Source organism: Trichomycterus rosablanca, chromosome 14, assembly GCF_030014385.1.
Source record: "Trichomycterus rosablanca isolate fTriRos1 chromosome 14, fTriRos1.hap1, whole genome shotgun sequence".
NCBI lineage: Eukaryota > Metazoa > Chordata > Actinopteri > Siluriformes > Trichomycteridae > Trichomycterus > Trichomycterus rosablanca.
Genome location: NC_086001.1, coordinates 3790082 through 3811634, shown reverse-complemented (window position 1 = coordinate 3811634; position 21553 = coordinate 3790082). Strand labels below are relative to the sequence as shown.

At 42.9% G+C, this 21553-nt stretch overlaps 1 protein-coding gene across 1 annotated transcript in view; it reads left to right on the top strand.

Annotated features, from left to right (window-relative positions):
* Window positions 1-21553, top strand: part of pax5 (paired box 5) — a 34000-nt gene that overhangs the window by 6033 nt on the left and 6414 nt on the right. The window contains exons 4-6 of the mRNA XM_063008210.1: window positions 6174-6349; window positions 17231-17360; window positions 21432-21533. Coding sequence (XP_062864280.1) covers window positions 6174-6349; window positions 17231-17360; window positions 21432-21533 — 408 coding nt within the window. The remainder of the gene's footprint in view (window positions 1-6173; window positions 6350-17230; window positions 17361-21431; window positions 21534-21553) is intronic.

Sequence of the window (21553 nt, the reverse complement as noted above, 5' to 3'; positions counted from 1 at the left end):
CGACTCCTCCCACCCTCACCGCTTATACCGCTTATAACCACAATATAAAAATAAGGAAAGTTTTTGATGCCTGCAAGAATTCCTGGTGTAGTGCACATTAGGAGAAAATGTGTGATTCCTATAACACCAGACACTGTGGGTCTGTCTAAAAAGCTAGTGAGCTGCCTTGCTGCCTACCTGGGCAGCTGCCTCAGTAGAGAGGACCCAATAACAATTTATTTATATTTGAAAAGAACTCTGTTGGTTGCTCCACATTCGTCCGTCATGTTTGTCAATTTTTGTGAGAATAGTTGTGCCGCACTGAATGCTGGGACTGCCTTCAGCTGACGCTCACTCGCTATTCAGTCAGATTATCAGTCAGAATTAAGGCACCTCAGTAGGAGCATTTTAAGGAATCTAAGAATTTAGACACGCCCTCTTCTCGAGAGTGTAGAATAATGTAAAATGTAGACAGATCACAACCTCTCATTTTCTTCTGTTAATAAAAGCATCATACAGTAGTGTTTCCGTGTGTGTGTGTGTGTGTGCACATCTGGCACAGCTTCATGTGCAGCAGGGATCTGCCCATAGATGGCATTTGAATGTAGGTGCACACACACACACACACACACACACACACACACACAGAGCATCTTCTGAGGATAGAGATGTTTGTGTAAGACGTGTCAGTGGTGTCGAATCCCCCTGCCCCGATGCATCTGTCAATGTTCAGCTCTTTCCATCTGTCCTGATTGTGTGTGTGTGTGTGTGTGTGTTACAAAGTGCTGGCAATGTAAAGGAATGAAGACAGCAAGTAAAAATGATAAACTATTAGGCCAAATATTTGTAGATGCCTGAGATTCCACAGAGTTTTAAATACGAGGGATCTTTAAAACGTTTCCTACTTTTATATTTTGGTTGGAAACAGTGAGGGTGGGAGGAGGAGTAATCGGTCGTGTCTGAGAGACTGAGAGATGCTTATAGTCCGGATTTATCTCCATCTGATTTCCTCCTTTTTGGACACTCTAAGAAGCTTTAAGGGGAAGAAGATTTTCATGTGATGATGATGTGAAAGCAGTGCTGCATCAGTGGCTACACACTCAACCAAAAAATTTTTTTGCTGATGGCAAAAATGCATCAGTAGCTGACGATGTAGAAAACTCATGGAATTAGTTTTTGAAATTGTTAATAAATAATGGGTAAAAAAAAAAGTGCGGAACCCTCATACATGTCGGTCTCTATTAGAATAAATAGAGGCATTTTGTGGTTGCATAGGACTTGAAAGATGTTTTGCAAGTGTGTGTGTGTGTGTGTGTTCAGTGGAGCAGTTCGGTGGGTCCTGCAGCTGCTCAGAAATGGCCATGGAGCCAATGGACGGGAGGGACATGTAGAGAGGCTTAAGATTTACTTCGCCCGTGTATGTGTGTGTGTGTGTATGTGTGTGTGTGTTAGAGGAAAGCCCCGTGGTGACCCGGTGACCCGTTTTAGGCAGAAGGGAAGTGGGAGTAAAAGGAGAACTTGACTCGCGGGGCCTCCAGAACAGTGGCATTGTGTCTGACCATTCACCCTGCCCACTGGCAGGAGAGAGAAGAAAGAACATGAGAAAGAGGAGGGCACAAATTTCTACACTACTGATCCAAAAGTTTGTGGACACCCACGTTTACTGATGGATTCAGCTGTCGGCTGTATCAATTACTAACAGGTGCATAAAACCAGGCAGGCCACCTTTATAGCAGGGCATTTACCCTCCTAGAGATGCTAGAATGTCTAGGAGCAACAACAGCTCAACCATGACAAACTCAGCCTTCAACACGGAACTGCACTCCAATTCCTATAAATGGGAATTTAAATGCTACTGAACATAATCCATGTTACTTTATTTCAACAGTTAAGGGAAGGTCCTTTTTCCAAACTGTATGTTATGTTTAGTGTGCACGTGAGTCACGATCCATACATGTAGATATTTTACCCAATGAAGATTTAGATTTGCAGGATAGGCTGGGCATCGGCGCATTAGGTGCTGCAGGATGGGACCTGCAGAGCTGAGTTTAAACCTCGCCCTGCTCACCCTCTGTAAGCAGTTTTGCCTGGGATGATCTCAGGATGTTTTCAGCGTGTATTTCTGCCTAGTGCAATTTTTTTTTTTAGGTGGTACTGGACCCACTTTGACTCTGATCAGAATACAGCAGTTCCTAAGTATGAATGAATACATTTGTGAATGAATGAATGTGTTCACATTGTTTCCACTTTTTGAATAGAAAGGGACCGGATGCTGAAATCCTACCATGCATGTGTAACCAGCCGACTGTGTGTGTGTGTGTGTGTGTGTGTGTGTGTATGTGAGTGTGTGTGTTAGGCTGCAGCTGAGGTCTTTGTGTGTGGTTACAGACGGTGATTCCCTATAGCTGTGTCAAAACAAAGCACCAAAAGAACAGCGACAGAGCATTATACGCATGGCCACAACTCACTGCATATCTAATATTGTGAGTGAATGTGTGTGAGTAAGTGAGTGTGTGTGTGTGTTGGGGGGGAGGCAGTGAGTAAATCTGGTTTATGAGGGATGATGTGTCAACTGAAATAACATTTGGACCAGAGCAGGACCACTATTGGTAAAAAATGATAATCTGGCCGCTGTGTTAGAAATAAATGACCCAATGTGAGAGTCAGTATTAAACTAAACACTCACCAGTCATGTGGTCGCAGTTCAGTGTGTAAAATCACATGGGGCGAGGGCTTTAGGACGTGGGGCAAGAGCTTTAGGACATGGGGCGAGGGCTTTAGGACGTGGGGCAAGAGCTTTAGGACATGGGGCGAGGGCTTAAGGATATTTGGCAATGGCTTTAGGACTGGGTGCGAGGGCTTTAGGACGTGGGGTGAGGGCTGCCGGGCGTAGGGTGAAGACTTTAGGATGTAAGGCGAGGGGTTTAGGGTGTGGGGCAAGGTGGGGCGAGGGCTCTAGGACGTGGGGCGAGGGCTTTAGGACATGGGGCGAGGGCTTTAGGACGTGGGGCGAGGGCTGCAGGGCATGGGGCTAAGGCTTTAGGATGTGGGGCGAGGGCTGCAGGACGTAGGACGAGGGCTTTAGGATGTGAGGCGAGGGCTGCAGGGCGTGGGGCAATGGCTTTAGGATGTAGGGTAAGGGCTGCAGGGCATGGGGCGAGGGCTTTAGGACCTGGGGCGAGGGCTTTAGTATATGGGGCAAAGGCTTTAGTATATGGGGCAAAGGCTTTAGGATGTGGGGCAAGGGCTTTAGGATGTGGGGCGAGGGCTACAGTGGGTCCTGTACAGTGGAACCTCAATTTAACAGATTTCGGACTGACAAAATCTGGAAAATCAAATGTCCAGTCCGATTGTTTATAATTCCCTCAAAAAGCAAACTAAGACCAGTAGTTCATTCATCGTCCACTAGCCATTTAATTAACACTAAAAGTATGTTATTATTTCTTCTATACATTCCATAAGTAAATATAATGTGGTATGTGGTGGTATATGGTGGTATATAGTGTGGAACCTGCTGGATAGGTCACTGAAACACTTTCACCACTCTTTTGTGTGTGTGTGTGTGTGTGTGTGTGTGTGTGTGGGGTCAGGGTAAAAGCAATAAGCTGGCTGAAATGGTGCCATCACATACGATGATTGATCAATTGAATTCTATCAGACACACTGAGTGCTGGGATTAAAGGGGTCAAAACACCAAAGATCATACACTCCTAACTTTGTGTAGCATTACTCCAGCATTGCTGTCTGTTTAAACAACGGCATTCGTCCACTTGAGGTACAGACGAAGACTTTTATTTTATTTATTTATTTATTCATTAGGATTTTAATGTCATGTTTTACATACTTGCACGTCTTTGAACTGTGGGAGGAAACCGGAGCTCCCGGAGGAAACCCACACAGACACGGGGAGAACATGCAAACTCCACACAGAAAGGACCCGGACTGCCCCACATGGGAATCGAACCCAGGACCTTCTTGCAGAGGCGACAGTGCTACCCACCGAGCTACCGTCCCACCCAGAGGCTTTTATTGTCAAATTAGAATAACGATAATATTACTCACAATCATACTGTATGGCCGAAAGTATGTGGACACCTGTGGTTAAGTTTAAAAGGTCCTCATTGCTAATGGGTGTCTAAAATTAACCAAATAAAGTAAATACTTTGATCCTCGGGCCATAAATTGAGCTCCATAAAGACGTGGTTTGACAAGTTCTAAACTGAACCCCACTAAAAACATTTGGGATGAATTAGAATGCTGATTTTTAGCCAGGTACTCTCATCCAACATCACTGTATAAACTCATCAATGCTTTACATTTATATGTACATGTCCGGCATTTAGCGACTTACAGTACTGTGACAGTAGACAGTCTAATCAATTATGGGTTAAGGGCCTTGCTCAGGGGCCCAACAATGGCAACCTGGCAGCGTTGAGGTTTGAACCAGCGATCTTCTGATTAGTAGTCCAGTATCTTAACCAATAGGCTAACTGCACAAATTCCAACAGACACACTTCATAATCTTGCGACAAGCCTTCCTAGAGGCGTGAGAGCAACGTTATCTCAAAGCCTTTGATTTTGTTATGGTTTTGTAGCTCAGCAGTTAAGGTACAGTTAAGGTTTAACCTTATCCTTAACGTTCAGGCGGTTAAGGGTTGGGCCCCTGAGCAAGGCCCGTAACCCTCAAATGCTTGAATAGTGTTTACTAATAATTCTAAGTCACTTTGGATAAAAACGTCTGCTAAATATTTTAGCCTCTGGTCAGGCGTCCACATACTTTCGGTGATATGGTTGGTGTTCTGATGGAGTGAGGGGTCACTCTCTCTCTGGTCTCAGGCAGAAGGTGTTTTGAAGAAATGAATTGGCTCTATATCAGGGATTTTGGTCTCTATTCTCCTTTCATCCGTCGCTCTTTGTAATCATGGGGAGCTCGTGGCTCTCTCAGCTGGTATAATTGTCTCTTCAGAACCTCCACGTCTCTGCAATAACTCTGATCTATCTGTGTGTGTGTGTGTGTGTGTGTGTGTGTGTGCGCGTGTGTGTGTGTCCATCTTTGAGCGTCCATTTGTCCGTACGAGTTGCCTGAAAAGATTCTGATTGTATCAGTTTAACGTTCATTATAAAAACAATGAATTAATATAACATGTGAACAAAAGTATCGGGACACCAGGTCTAATTTTTGAATTCATGTGTTTCAACTACACCAGGTGTAATAAATGAATGATATAAAGGAAAGATGCTTCCAACGTTGTAGCAACAGTTTAGGAAAGGTCCTTTCTGTTTCAGCATGACTGCACCCCTGTGAAAAAGCATTTCTATAAAGACAGCGGTAGCTCAGTAGTTAAGGTAGTGGACTAGTAATCAGAAGGTTGCCGCTTCAAGCCCCAGCACTGCCAAGCTGCCATTGTTGGGCCCCTAAGCAAGGCCCTTAACCCCTTAATTGCTCAAACTGTATCAGTCATAATTGCTTTGGATAAAAGCGTCTGCTAAATGCTGCAAATGTGAATGACATGAAGAAATGAATTGGAACATCAACTGAGGCTTTCTTGACACACATCAGTGTCCAGCCATACAAATCCAAATCCCTCCTTTGATTGACTGGGCACAAATTCCCACAGGCATGCTTCAAAGTCTTGTGAGTGATCACATAGAGGTCACTCTATTTTAATAGGATTTGTCTTTAAAATGGGATGTCCGACAAGGTCAGGGTCAGGCGTCCAAATACTTTTGTCCATATCTTATCCAAAGCGACTTACAGTTGTGACAGTATACAATCTAAGCAATTGAGGGTTAAGGGCCTTGCTCAAGGGCCCAACAGTGGCAACCTGGCTGTGATGGGGCTTAAACTGGCAACCTTCTGATTACTAGTCCAGTACATTAACCACTAGGTTACAGCTGCCCTTAGTTCCTTGCCTTGCTATGTTCAATATATGAGTTGTACTGTAGTAAAAACGTTGTATTAAATGTGATTCAAAAAAGGGAAAATAGAAGCATTTTTACTAGTGGTGTTAAACTTTTGGCTGCTCTTTATTAATATAATAGCTAAATGGAAGTAATTTCCATCAGTCCTGGTATAAAATCCAGTAAAAAGGCATCAGCATTAATGTCCACAGTTTGGCTGAATATAATAGTGAACTAAATATTGTATTATGTACCAGTATAACGTTATAAATAATCCTTCCTTCCTTTTTTAGATCTTCAGGACTCCGCGCTGGTAAACGGCCACACCCATTCGGGGCGGGACTTCCTGCGTAAGCAGATGCGAGGGGAGCTCTTCACGCCGCAGCAGCTCGAGGTACTGGACTGTGTTCTCGAACGGCAGCTCTGTCCTGACTTTTATTCTGCCCCCGACGCCATCAAGCCGGCCCAGGTAAGAGCCGGGGGGCGGGGCCACGTACCCGAGACACCAGCCCGCAGTGGACATCGTGCACAATGTAGTGGCTGTAAATATACGACACAAACAACGACATCCATTTACTTTCGATCAGCGTCCACTACACGATTTCAGTCCTGATGTTTGATTTTTTTGAAACTATGGGCATCCGAATTGCCATGACCGTTTTTTTAACAAAAGGGCTCAGTTACACGATCAGTAATCAGACGTTTATTGTGAGCTCTTCAATGACTGTTTGCAAATAGTCAAAAGTTTACAAAAGTTGACTCAAAAGTGCCTGTTTCATAGAACAGGGGTGTCCAAACTCTTCTTGGTGGGTTCCAGATGGAGTAAAAAATATGCAAACACGGGGCCACAGACTCTTTTATAATAAAACATTAACATGTTGGGTAGCATTAACATGTAACGATGCACCACAAGACAGTTAATAACCGATTCAAAAATTCCACAATTCAAATCGATTTGACATGTATAATGAATCGATATTCACTTTAAACAGCAGAGGGCGCTGGCGCTATACACCTCGCCTGGTTGACGTCACTGGCGCTATACGCCTGGTTGCCAGATTCAGGATTTTTCAGCCAAATTGGGCTTAATTCAAAATTGTTTTGCATAGTTTGTACCTACCTTAGAAATAAAAGGACATTCATTATTTAGATAAATAAGAGATAATCAAAAATACAGGATTTTATTTTATTTTTTAAGAGAAATAATAAAAGGAAACTTCATCATTTGTATTCAATTTTAGTTAAAAAAAATAGGGAAAAAATCGTATCGTGAACGCAGTATTGTAAATAGAGTGTATTGTTACATCCCTAATGTTCAGCATTTAGAAGACGCTTTTATCCAAATTGACTTACAGTACTGTGACAGTATACAGTCTAAGCAATTGAGGGTTAACAGCCTTGCTCATGGGCCCAGCAGTGGCAACCTGGCAGTGGTGGGGCTTGAACTAGCAGCCTTTTGATTACTAGTCCAGTACCTTAACCACTAGGCTACAACTGTAACTATAACAAATAAAAATAAAACAGAGCTGATTACTAACAATTCCACCTCTTTTATATTTGAGTGATTGATGATCTATCATCCACGGTGTCGTGTAAACTCAGATGTCACCGATTTCACTCACCAGTTTATAATCCTAATTAAAGATTATTATACTTCTTAAAATTAAACATACCCACTTCCCTCTGAACTGAGTATAATAATACTCATTTTCCCAGTGTTCAGCATCTAGATTTTGTTTTTTTGGAACCGCTGTGTTTATTCAAAAACTGGGGAACGTTAATGTAGGTGTGGTGTTTATGTTTTAAGTCGGGGTTTTATATGAGAGCGACACCAAGAATTCAAACAGTTCAAGCAGTTTTTTTTTTAAACCTTGCTTAATTTAGCAGTGTCCACATACTTTTGACCATATAGTGGTCAGGGGAAATATTAAAAACAATAAGGTGATGATGTTGTCTGGCAGAAGTAAACGTGTTGTTTGAAAGCGTTTCAGTCCCACTACATTGTGCAGATGTTCCAGAGCTCTCGTTCGTCCTCTTTCTCGCTCCTCTCGATGCTCTGCTGGTGCTGCTTGATCCCCTTTTAACCCCACCAGCGACCCCACGACCCCGCAGAGCCCCGCGTTGACCCCTAACCTTTGTAAGCTTATGCTGCTGCTGACACTCTGCCCATAGGTTTTTGTGTGGGGTAAAAGCGTGCTGGGACACAGAGGTTTAGGGGTTAAGTAGTGGACACTTGTTTCAGGTCTCATACTTGACATTAGACTTTCACTCACAGTCAGTGTCATTATAAAATCAGCTGATTCTGCTTCTTATTTTGATGGTTGGTATTTCAGTGATAAGTCAATTATTATGGCTTTTAGGGCATTAATGATAGGATTATATGGCATTAATTATATGGTTACGTGGCATTAATAATAGGGTTATATAGTATTTATGACTGATAGGGTTATAGGGCATTAATTAAAGGGTTTTAGGGCATTAAAACAGGGTTATAGAGCAGTAATAATAGGATTATAGAGTTATAGGGCAGTAAGGGTAGAAGTGTATGGTGTTAATGATTGATAGGGTTACAGAATATTAATATAAGAGTATTAATAACAGGGTTATAGGACATTAATAATAGGGTTATAGAGCAGTAATGACTGATAGGGTTACAGAGTATTAATAATAGGGTTATAGGGCATTAATGACTGATAGAGATACAGAATATTAATATAAGAGTATTAATAACAGGGTTATATGGCATTAATATTAGGGTTATAGAGCATTAATGACTGATAGAGATACAGAATATTAATATAAGAGTATTAATAACAGGGTTATATGGCATTAATATTAGGGTTATAGAGCATTAATGACTGATAGGGATACAGAGTGTTAATAATAGGGTTATAGGGCATTAATGATGGGTTATAGAACAGGAATAATTGGGTTATAGGGCATTAATGACTGATAGGGTTACAGAGTATTAATAATATGGTTATAGAGCATTAATGATGGGGTTATAGGGCATTAATCAAAGGGTTTTAGGGCATCATTTAAAAGGTTTTAGGTTGGTAACAATACAATTATATGGCATTAATGGATTATATAAAGGATTATAGGGCATTAACAATAGGGTTTTATAGGTTTAATAGCATTTTATTAGGTACACCTATCTGATGCATCCATTCATTGATTATTTTATAACCCACACCTATTATACAGTAGAACTTTGTGGGTATACAATTACTGACTGTAGCTTTCACTGTTGTTCTGTACTCTTTGTCCCCCACCACATCCCCCAATGTATTACGATCAGTATGGAAAGTGGCGTCCAGACTTTTACTGGTGACTGTAGCAGTCACAACAGAGCTCAGACTGATACAGTGTTCGGGTTCTATAGACTCTTCTCAAAGCCCCATAATTCCTCACTTTATTTCACTGCTGTGTTTTAAAGCCCAGCGGTCAAAGGTCACCAACCTGCCAACCGGGGCTTTAACCTCTGAGTCAATGCCGCCTCCCTAGAGTCACTGTGTGTGTGTGTGTGTGTGTGTGATGGTTATAGGTGTCTTGTTTAGTATGATTGATGGGAAGGTCCGTCCCCTAGCTGACAGGCTAACCACGAGACAGCAGTGTGTGTGTGTGTGTGTGTGTGTGTGTGTGGGATCAAACCTAACTTGAACCCTGAAGCTCATTACACTCTCATTAGCTTGTTTTTCTTTCTTTCTTTCTCCTTCCCACCAAATCACACAGCACCACACCACACGACGTAGCCAAAAGTATGTGGACACCAAACCAAGAGCTTGTTGGCCATTCCATTTCAAAACTGCAGGCATTAATATGATGCCGCCCCGACTTGGCAGCTTTAACAGCCTTCATACATCTGGCGAGGCTTTCCATGAGATCATTTTTGAGCTCAGAGAAAGCCTGGTTCACATTCAACATCCCAATTCATCCCAGACTTGTTCAGTGGGGTAAGGATCAGAGCTTTGTGCAGGAAGTGCACTGGAGTTCCTCCACACCAGATGGATGGATGGATGGATAGATTAGATTAGATTAGATAGATACTTTATTGATCCCGGAGGAAATTAACGTCCCAGTAGCAAACCAGGTCTTTATGTGCTGAAATATATTGACTTATAAACACCTGTTAGCAATACTTCTGTGGCTAAAACACCTGAAATCAATAGTTAGGAGGGGTGTCCACATACTTTTTGATCACAAAATGTATATATTAGAAGAATTAAAAGGCTATATCAACAAAACAACGTTACTATTTTACTTATTATCAATTATTATTCGGATGAGGCCACCAACCTCAGCCATGGTGCAAAATGCACATCAGATTAGTACCTGCTCCTGAACGTAATATACGTACACAGTATCACTTAATTTGGTCATGCTATCTTAGTGGTTAGGATATTAGACTGATAATCTGAAGATTGCTGGTTTAATCCCCACCGTTGGGCCCCTGGGAAGGCCTTTAATCCAACAGTTTCATCCTGGTCAGGGTCCATGTGGGTTAAGTGCAACACAGAAACACCAAACACAAGGCAGGAACGGATCCTGATGAGGGATCAGTCCATTGCTGGACACCACACACTCACCAGGCAGTTTAGATTAGCCAATCTACCTTTTGCATGTGTTCTGAGGGGGTCAGGGGGGAAGTGTGGGGGACCAAAAAATGTAAACAAAACATAGACAAACCTCACACAGAGAGTGACTGGAGGTGAGAATCAAATTCAGGTCCCCAGTACTCATGAACGTTGTGTGTTGTGTGGAACCCACTTTACCAGCTACGCCACTGTACAGACAGGAAATCCCACTGTGGGTTCTGCATCAATATAATCACAGAAACAAAAGCAAACAGGCACAACAATCTTTTTTCCTCTTTATTTCTCCATTCTTATCCACGTTCTATCTTTTCTCCTTTGTTCCTCTGTCCCTCTCTCTCCTCTCTCAGTTTGGGGTGATGGTGGAATCATTAAGTTTAATGAATTAATGCACGTTGCTTCACAGGGGGGCTCAGCATTATTTCTCCTCCTTCTCCATCACTATCTCACATTTCTTTCCTCTCTAATCCTACTTCTTTTGTCCTTTTCCACCTCTACCTCTTCTCCTGTCTCCTTTTTTTTTCTTTTTCTTTTACCTCTTTTTCTCTCTGCCATATGAATGCTCTTGTGACCAGTGATGGCATAGTTACCTTGAAAAAGTAATCTGATTACTGATTACTGATTACTTCTTTAAAAAGTAACTTAGTTACTTTATGGATTACTTGATTTTAAAAGTAACTAAGTTAGATTACAAGTTACTTTATTAGTTATATAATGCGGAATATTTCAAAGATATTCCTTTGCAATACTTTATCATTTGGCTGCCAACTTGTGTGTACTGATGAGACTCAATTGAATCCCAGAACATGCCAGTGTGAATGCATGGAAAACAAATTTAAATTTTCTTTCAAGAATATGATACAGACTGACCAACACTATTACGCTAAATCAGCATTGAAAATTGACTTTACTTTTAATAGCCTTCTACAATGCTGGAGCTTCTTAAAAGGGAAGATTTTCTTTTAAATAGAAGTGTTATTTATCTGCTATTAAATTGTTTTCCAACAAAATCCGCCCAATTTGGCGGATAATCGCCCAATCTGGAAACACTGGAATGCGCAGAGAAGCTGGCGCTTTTACTCGTAGCGCGCCACGAATACTATTAAATAGTACTACTTCTGTAATTGTGTTGGTGGTTGACATTTATGTTGAGTGTATTACTGCACCATCAGTGCTTGTGACTGAATGGGCACAAATTCCTACAGACTTTAAAGTCTGGTGAGAAGCCTTCTCAGAAGAGTGGCTGTTGTTAAAGCTGAGGTCACAACTTAAAGGTTACTTGGTTTTAATGTTTTTTGTTCCAATCAAATTTTTAGGTACAAAGTCAAAACAATGTGTGTAAATTTGTCCCAACTTCTGAGTTGAGAGTAATTACCGCTGGTGAATCTGCTGTGTCCATATAAATAGGACACATTTGACAGCACCCATTAAAGAGCACATGGAACAGTGGCCTGTTTGCCAAGGTCTGAAAGAAAACTCAAACTGTAATCTTATGCTGAGAGGAAATTTAGCGTATACACTGCTGAGCAGAGACGTAGATCCTGATTCTGATCTTTATACAGGTCAGCAGCAAACCTCAGTCCTAAAGCTTGCTCGGCTGTGGAGCGTGTCACCAATGACTGGGGGAATAAATCAGATTTGCTCTGCAATCAGAACAGGGAATTTGGATCAAATTGGAATTAGGGTGAATGCTCATTACTGTTCCTGATGGATGAAGTGTGTGTGTGTGTGTGTGTGTGTGTGTGTGTGTCAGTGTTTCTCAGTGTTTCTCGCCACAGAGTCGCACACCGATTAATGGTTTCCCCCCAGTCGGTCTGCTTTAATGCTGCGTTCACACACGTGGAGGCTCATTAATTTTTTTGTAATATTTTTCATTTGAGGAATTCTTTCAGGATAAAGCATGCTGAGAGAGAGAGAGAGAGAGAGAGAGACAGAGAGAGAGAGAGAGAGAGAGAGAGAGAGAGAGAGAGAGAGAGAGAGAGAGAGAGAGAGAAATGTGAATGAAAGACAGGAGGGCAAAACACTATTATGTAAATGCTTTGCAGGTTTTGGGGTGAAATTATTTTGGTGTTGTGTGATTAGGAGCCTCATCTGTTATTGATGTGCACTGGGAGGAGAGTCATTACAGCCCAGATAGATCTAACTCCAGAGAGAGCATGAGAAGAGAGAGAGAGAGAGAGACAGAGAGAGAGGGTGATTTGTTCAAATACCTTTTGATTAAATGATTACTTGAGGTAAAATTATATTAATTAATGATATTACACCGATCAGCCATAACATTATGACCACCTTCCTAATATTGTGTTGGTCCCCCTTTTGCTGCCAAAACAGCCCTGCAACTGTGATGCTCTGTGTATTCTGACACCTTTCTATCAGAACCAGCATTAACTTCTTCAGCAGTTTGAGCTACAGTAGCTCATCTGTTGGATCAGACCACACGGGTCAGCCTTCGCTCCCCACGTGCATCAGTGAGCCTTGGCCGCCCATGACCCTGTCACTGGTTTACCACTGTTCCTTCCATGGACCACTTTTTATAGATACTGACCCCCCTAATAAATCCCACCCACTAACAGGTGCCATGATGAAGAGATAATCAGTGTTATTCACTTCACCTGTCAATGGTCATAATGTTATGCCTTGTCGGTGTATAATAGTAATAGTGTTTTTATTTTGGCATTGAGCAAAAACCTTTTCTATTTTTCCCAATTTTATTTATGCATTTTCTCCCAAATTTAGCATAGTCAATCTGTCTTCTGCTGCTGTGGATCACCACGATTTGCGTTCAGTGAGGGTATATTGCTGCTCACGTGCCGTCCGACGCCCGTGCAGTCCTAGTCGACCCTTCTTTTATGCCCGTGCTTTGGTAGATTCCTACATGAGGCTCGTCCACTCATCTGCACAGGTGCCTCTAAAGAACATTTAAAGAACCCCACCCACTTAGTCCGGTGATTTTCCCACCCAGCAGACACGGTGGTCAATTTTGTGTCTAATGCAGGCACTGGCAACTGTGCCCTCAAGACCACATACCAGACTTGGCACAGGTTTATACCGGATGCCCTTGCTGACACCACCCTCCTATTTCTATCCAGGTCTAGGACCTGCACTGAGAGCGCACCGAGTTCACCTCTTAATGTCTTGGCTGTTTCAGCCCCCCACCTGGACAGTAGCCAATCATGTCCGTGCAGACGCCCGGATGACCGATAGCTCACTGAGATTCACACCTTGGATCCCCAGATCTCTGAAGTGGTGCCACAAATGATCAATTCTAATTAAATAATAACATTTGAATAATAATCGTTGAGATCTCCATGCCAAGGACAAAAAGCACCATCCAGACTATTATCAGTGAAAGGTGCAGTATTTGGTCACCTGACTACTGTGTGATCTTTTCATCTCTTGTGAATTATGTCTGTGGGAATTTGTGCCCATTCAGTCTAAACACTGATTTCTATGGCTGTGCACTGATGTTGGTCAAGAAAGCTTCAGTTGATGTTCTGGTTCATTCCAGAGCTGTTGAGTGGGGCTGAGGTCAGAACATTCCCAAAACTGTTGAAGGTTTGGAAGAATATTATTTGGAAGCATATGATTTCCTTTATACCGATTTAGCAATTGTTGTGGCTGAAACACATGAATTAAAAAATTAAAAGGGGCGTCCGAATACTTTCGTCCATATAGTTTATTTTGTTGCCACTTCTTAATGTTGTCGCCCCTCTGTCTCAGCATCAGTCCCAGGGTCTCTATTCTCCTGGCAATATTCCAGCCTTTTGTCCCAGATGTAATGATACGAGTGTTTGTGTGTGTGTGTGTGTGTGTGTGTGTGTGTGTGTGTGTGCACGACGGGTGCTGACGGCTCACAGTACTGACAACATTTACAGGCGGGAATGAGAATCATCCATCTTCACTAGGGTGCTGTCACAGCCCCGGCCAAACTTCATCATCCCCAATTACCACCACGAACTGTCCATCTACATACACACACACACACACATACACACACACACACACACACACACACACACACAAACATACACACACACACACACACATACACACACACACACACACACACACACACACACACACTACAGGAAGATGAACAGCCCGGACTTACTGCACCGACGATACATGATATGGCCAAAAGTATGTAGACCCCCCTTTATAGCCATTACTAACGGATGTAAAACAGCAATTAAATGAAATAAATGATACACTTTTAGATTTGGTGCAACAACTGTTCCAGCTTGACTCCCCCTGTGCTGACAGCAATGTCCACACATATGCAGTTTGATGTGTTTGGTGTAGAGCAGGGTTTTAATAATAATAATAATTAAATAAGCTAATATGTAACATGCACATAAACACAAAATGAACTTGCACATGAGCGCCCACTTGTGTAGCCTTAGTGCTGCATCTTGTAAACCAGCGGTCCCCAACCTTTTTTGCACCACGGACCGGTTTCATACAGGATATAATTTCACAGACCGGTGAGGGCGGAGGGATTAAAATAAAACTATATAACGAGCATAATAAAAAACACAAAGTGCATAACTGTGATTGTCAATAAAACACACAAAAAATTATTTATTGTTTCTGTGCAGCCCAAAGGTTTGGGAGCACTGTTGTAAACCACAGTGGGACCAGATTGCCACCATTTTTTATTAAGTACACCGATTAGGCATAACATTATGACCACTTTCCTAATATTGTGTTGGCCCCCCTTTTGCTGCCAAAACAGCCCTGCAACTGTGATGCCCTGTGTATTCTGACACCTTTCTATTAGAACCAGCATTAACTTCTTCATCAATCTGAGCTACAGTAGCTCGTCTGTTGGATCGGACCACACGGGTCAGCCTTCGCTCCCGGTTTACCACTGTTCCTTCCTTGGACCACTTTTGATAGATACTGACCCCACAAGAGCTGCAGTTTTGGAGATGCTCTGACCCAGTCGTCTAGCCATCACAATTTGGCCCTCGTCAAACTCGCTCAGATCGTCACGCTCGCCCATTTTTCCTGCTTCTAACATCAACTTTGAGGATAAAATGTTCACTTGCTGCCTAATATATCCCCCCCACTAACAGGTGCCGTGATGAAGAGATAATCAGTGTTATTCACTTCACCTCTCAGTGGTCATAATGTTATGCCTAGTCGGTGCATATTGTTTGTGTTTCGTTTGATGCTTTGTTTGTGTTGCCGGGGTCGCAGTAAAAAGGTTTGGGAAACCCCTGATGTAGAGGAACTCAACCATACTCAATACTTTTGGAATGAATTGGAACTGCAATAACAAAGGAAGCTGTTTTCGTTACAGCTCAAATAATGTTTGTACATGAGAGAAATCTGAGATGTCCAAGTCAAGTGTCCACATAATTTATATATACATATATACATATGCAATTTAAAATTGGAAACTGCACAGCACAGCACAGCACACAATCACACCTTCGTTCTCAGAAGAGCCGCGAGTGGACTACTATTAGCGGTGTCACTAGCAGCTAAGCTAACAGCAGGTGCCCGCGGGAGAGAGAGAGAAACGCGGCACCGTTCAGCATCATTAGCTTTCCTCTAAACACGCTAAAGCAAAAGTGACGTCCATTTCCCTCAGTGAGTCGCTCCGAGTCTCCACCTGCCTAACGCAGGCCATTACGGCCAATAAAGATGGAACGCCGACGCCGACGCCGACGCCCCGGTGTGTTTACGGGCGTGGCAGAGAGAGATCGTTCTGAGTTACAGGTCGTGAAGGATCGCACGCCGGGTCACACATGACAGAGCAAACGCACCATATGAGGTTTTCAATAAGTATGTGGACGCTTCTAATGATTAAGTTCAGCCAAGTTCAAGCATTTCAGCCACTGTATAAAACTATTATTTAAAGGCTTTTGAATATTTACGTTTTACGTCTTTATCCAAAGCGACTTACAGTACTGTGACAGTTTACAATCTAAGCAATTGAGGGTTAAGGGCCTTGCTCAAGGGCCCAACAGCAGCAACCTGGCAATGACCAGTGACTTTCTGATTACCAGTCCAGTACCTTAACCGCTAGGCTACAACGTCCCATTATAGACTACATAACAGAGTGACCTCTAGGCCTCTCACAAAACTTTGATGTACATCTATGGGAATTTGTGCCCATTCAGTCCAACAGCATTTCTGTAGCTGAGCCTCAGTTGATGTTCCGGTTCATTCCAGGGCTGTTCAGTGGGGCTGAGGTCAGAACTCTGTGCAGGTCACTAAAGTTTCCATGTACGTTTTTCCACGTATCCCAGCTTGTTTTTGGAAGCTGGGGTCCGAGCACAGGGTCAGCTATTGTACAGGGTTAAGGGCCTTGCTCAAGGGCCCAATAGTGGCTGGATTTAAATGGCAGAACCTGGATTTGAACCCACTAGTCTACCACTGTCCAAACTGAGCTTTTCTTCATGCACAGGGGCACAATAATGCTGGAACAGGAAAGGAACCTTCCCTAACTTGTTGTACAAAATGAGGTCCATACAGGCATGACCCGCACAGAGCCCTGACCTCAATCCCACTGAGCACCTATATGATGAATTGCAGTACTGATTGTGAGCCAGGCCTTCTCATCCAACATCCCTGCCTGACCATAGAAATGCTCTTTTGACCAAATGGGCACAAATTCCCACAGACAGTCGATAGTAGCCACAAAAGGGATTACTGTATCATGCTACGCCCTCCGTTTCCCTTGACCATTTGTGCCCAAGTGGTGAGCGAGAGCAGAACTCACGCTTAGTTTTCTCTCTCTAAAGACGACGGAGTATTCGGCCATGGCGTCTCTGGCTGGTGGACTGGAGGAGATGAAGAGCAGCCTGGTCAATCAGACGGCATCCGAGTTGGGTCCAGGTATCGCAGGACCTCAGAGTTACTCTTTGGTATCAGGTAAGCTCGTCCTATCTTTTTATTAATGAAAAAAATCAGTTTTGAATCATACACCACATGAGAGAGGTTTTACATGACAAAGAATAACAACCGTCCACCGCTGTATACTGGTCAGGGTCATGGTGGAAGCAATTCACTGGGCAAAAAGCAGAAAACACTCTGGACAGGTTGCCAGTCCATCACAGGGAACACACACTTTGGGCAATTTTGAATCTCCAATTAACCTGACTGCATGTCTTTGTACTGTGGGCGGAAACCCACACAGACACAGGGAGAACATGCAAACTCCACACAGAAAGGATCCAGACCGCTCCACCTGGGAATCAAACCCAGGACCTTCTTGCTGTGAAATAACAGTGCTACCCACCAAGTATGACTTACTATAAACGGGCGAGTCGCTAAGTGGGTAGCACTGTCACCTCACAGCAAGAAGGTGGAGCTGTCTGGGTCCTTTCTGTGTGGAGTTTGCATGTTCTCCCCGTGTCTGTGTGGTGCTCCGGTTTCCTCCCACAGTCCAAAGACGTGCAAGTGAGGTGAACTGGAGACACTAAATTGTCCATGACTGTGTTTGATATAACCTTGTGTACTGATGAATCTTGTGTAATGAGTAACTACCTGTCCTGTCATGAATGTAACCAAAGTGTAAAACATGACGTTAAAATCCTAATAAACAAACAAACATAAACAAACACCATAAACTAGCCAATAACTCCTGTATGATTTATGCTACGTGCTCCTGTAGAAGCTAGTCAGTCTTATTTATAGACTGTTTGCTTTATTTTAGATCTTACTTAGTCTGACTTAGCATTAGCTGCAGATAAATGAGGCTCAATGCACCACTAGAAACCACTAAATCTGACTTAGCATGAGTTAACAGGTGAATGGTGCAATAAAATAATGTTTACTTTATTTTAGCTTTTCTTTAACATTTAACAGTCTGACTTAACATAAGCTAGCACATAAACAATGCTAAATGCAACAATCTAGTCAGTCAGATGTAAACGACTCTTGCTCGGCTTGTTATTTTGCTTCGTTGCTGTTGAAGTACTCACATTTCCAGGCTGTTAATCCTCCAGTCAGAGAAACAGCAGAATCCATAAGATTACAGATATCTTGGTAACTCTGAATGGATCTCACTTCTTAAATGTTTTGCAAACTAGCTGGGAAATAAAAAAGCCAAATTATATTAAAAACTAAACAAAAGAACTAAAACTATGTTATATAAAACATTATTTAACTCACAGTGTTCTAAATACCAGCGTTAAAACACTTACAACATATTAAAATGCCTGTTTGTTGTAGAAACACTGATTTTATTGCATTATGGGATGTGAAGTGCATTGTGGGATATGTAGTTTTAAATAATAGCTTTGTACTAATATTTTTTGTTATAAAATAATTATGTCATGATTTATTTGTGTGTGTGTTGTTTTAATTCATTTCTGTCATTTTTTATTGCTATTTTTATAAAATTGAATTAATGAATACATCGATTAGACATAACATTATGACCACCTTCCTAATATTGTGTTGGTCCCCCTTTGGCTGCCAAAACAGCCCTGCAACTGTGATGCCATGTGTATTCTTACACCTTTCTATCAGAACCAGCATTAACTTCTTTAGCTCCCCACGTGCATCAATGAGCCTTGGCCGCCCATGACCCTGTCGCCGGTTTACCACTGTTCCTTCCTTGGACCACTTTTGAAAGATACTGACCACTGCAGACCGGGACACACCCCACAAGAGCTGCGATTTTGAAGATGCTCTGACCTAGTCGTCTAGCCATCACAATTTGGCCCTCGTCAAACTGGCTCAGATCCTCACGCTCATTTTTCCTGCTTCTAACATCAACTTTGAGAATAAAATGTTCACTTGCTGCCTAATATATCCCCCCCACTAACAGGTGCTGTGATGAAGAGATAATCAGTGTTATTCACTTCACCTGTCAGTGGTCATAATGTTATGCCTCGTCGGTGTATTTGAGAGCTGATCAAAATGTGGACAGTCACACTTGAGTGCGGTTCTTGTCTCATCTGGTTAATATCCGTCATCATCATGTACATTCACCAAATAAAATCTGCGGATTGGTCAAGTTATTAGATCAGCATGACCGGACAGTGCACTTCTTCTCCAATGGTTGCTCTATGTGGTGGTAGATCAGTGGTTTAGGTACCGTACTGGTAATCATACGGTTGCTGGTTCAAGCCCCACCATTGCCAAGTTCATTGGACCCCTGAGCAAGGCCCTTAACCCTCAATTGCTCAAATTGCGCTTTGGATCCACTAAATTCCGTAAATGTACTCTGTACCTGCCACCCGTACTGGACCACTAAACCACCACTCCCTCTGAATCAGGACGGGACATGAAAGCGTAGTTTCAGTCTCCAGGTCCTCGTGATTCTGCTCACGTGCACCGACCGTAGAAGCTCTAAGTGATCTCAGGCGTGTTAACCAGCGCACTGTTAATATGATTCAGATTCAGAGTCCACTGTGGGATAGGAAGCAAGGATAGAGACCTGTAATTACAACGCACACACACACACACACACACACACACACACACACACTCTGTCTCTCTCTCTCTCTCTCTCTCTCGTATCCTTGGCTTAAATTGAGAAGGAAACTGGGCTAATTAAGAGCCCCTCTGACGCAGGCCATAACAAGGGAATGATGGGATTGGGAATTTGGCCAGCAGCCATCAAGGGGAAGCAAAACCTGTGTGTGTGTGTGTGTGTGCATGATCAGTCATCAGGTGTGTCAACATATCAGTCTTATTTTAATCTCGACCCACGTTTCCTCACATGTACTTTCATTACGAGATCATGTGTAGCTCCACAGATCTCTCTGTGCCTTCAGGAGGTTACAAAACACAGACCAGGACACATAAAAGAACCCAAAAAACAGAGAACCGACACTGAGCCTTGTCAGATTTTACTACCCCGGCCTGAACCACAGAGAAACGATCTCTCTCTCTCTTGGTTCCTCCGGCTGACAGTCGCTCTCGGAGGATCCGGCCCTGTCTGACTCCTGCCTCCGTCTCTCTCTCTCTCTTTCTCCCTCGTTCGACCTGTCCACTGACCCGCAGTGGATTAGTATCCGGTCCTCACTAATGCCTCTCTGTCGCTGCACAGTGTCCGACACGGCAGAGGAAGTGAGACGAGACGTGTCTGTCCGTCCTTCTCTGCTCTGTGGTCTCTTTACTCTCTCTATTTCTACTTCATTTTCTCTCCTTTATTTGTCTCACCCGTATTTAATACCAGCGCTCGGACTCAGCGGTCACTCTGAACAGGATCTATAATCATTCATTCATTTATTCATTGTCTGTTTTACCACCACTTCATCTTATTCCGGTGGCTCAGTGGGTAGCACTGTCGCCTCACAGCAAGAAGGTCCTGGGTTCGATCCCCAGGTGGGGCGGTCCAGGTTCTTTCTGTGTGGAGTTTGCATGTTCTCCCCGTGTCTGTGTGGGTTTCCTGCGGGTGCTCCTGGTTTCCTCCCACAGTTCAAAGGCGTGCAAGTGAGGTGAATTGGAGATACAAAATTGTCCATGACTGTGTTTGATATTAAAAACTTGAACTGATGAATCTTGTGAGGGTTGGGGGGTCGAATCCTAAAGTTTACCTGTGAGATCAAATCCCTGTACACGTCTTAATGGATGTGTACCAGCACCCATTCACTTGAAATGCTGATCACTTCATGTGCACTGCCCGAATGAACCATCTTGGACACACTCACCCATACACTCGCTCACACACACATACAGCTAGTTTAATATAACTAGTTTACAAACCCACATGCCGGACTTCTCATAGACGATCCTTTCTCCTTTCTTGCTTGTGTCTGTATAGAATTCCTACAGACATATTTCTGTATGTCTTGTAAGCAGCCTGGCTGTTTTTAAAGCTGAAAAGGTCACATAAAGGTCACTCTATTTTAACACTATTTGTTTATGAAATGGGATGTCCAACAAGCTCATGGTGTCCAAATACTTTTGGCCTTATAGTGTTGTACATCTTATTCATGAAATCGCCTGTATTACGTGTCCTTTGTAAGAACTGTTTGTCTCTTTCAGGTCGTGACTTAGGCAGCACTACACTTCCAGGCTACCCTCCTCATGTTCCCCCGGCCGGCCAGGGCAGCTACTCGGCTCCGTCGCTCACAGGAATGGTGCCCGGTGAGTTAGCTGCATTATTT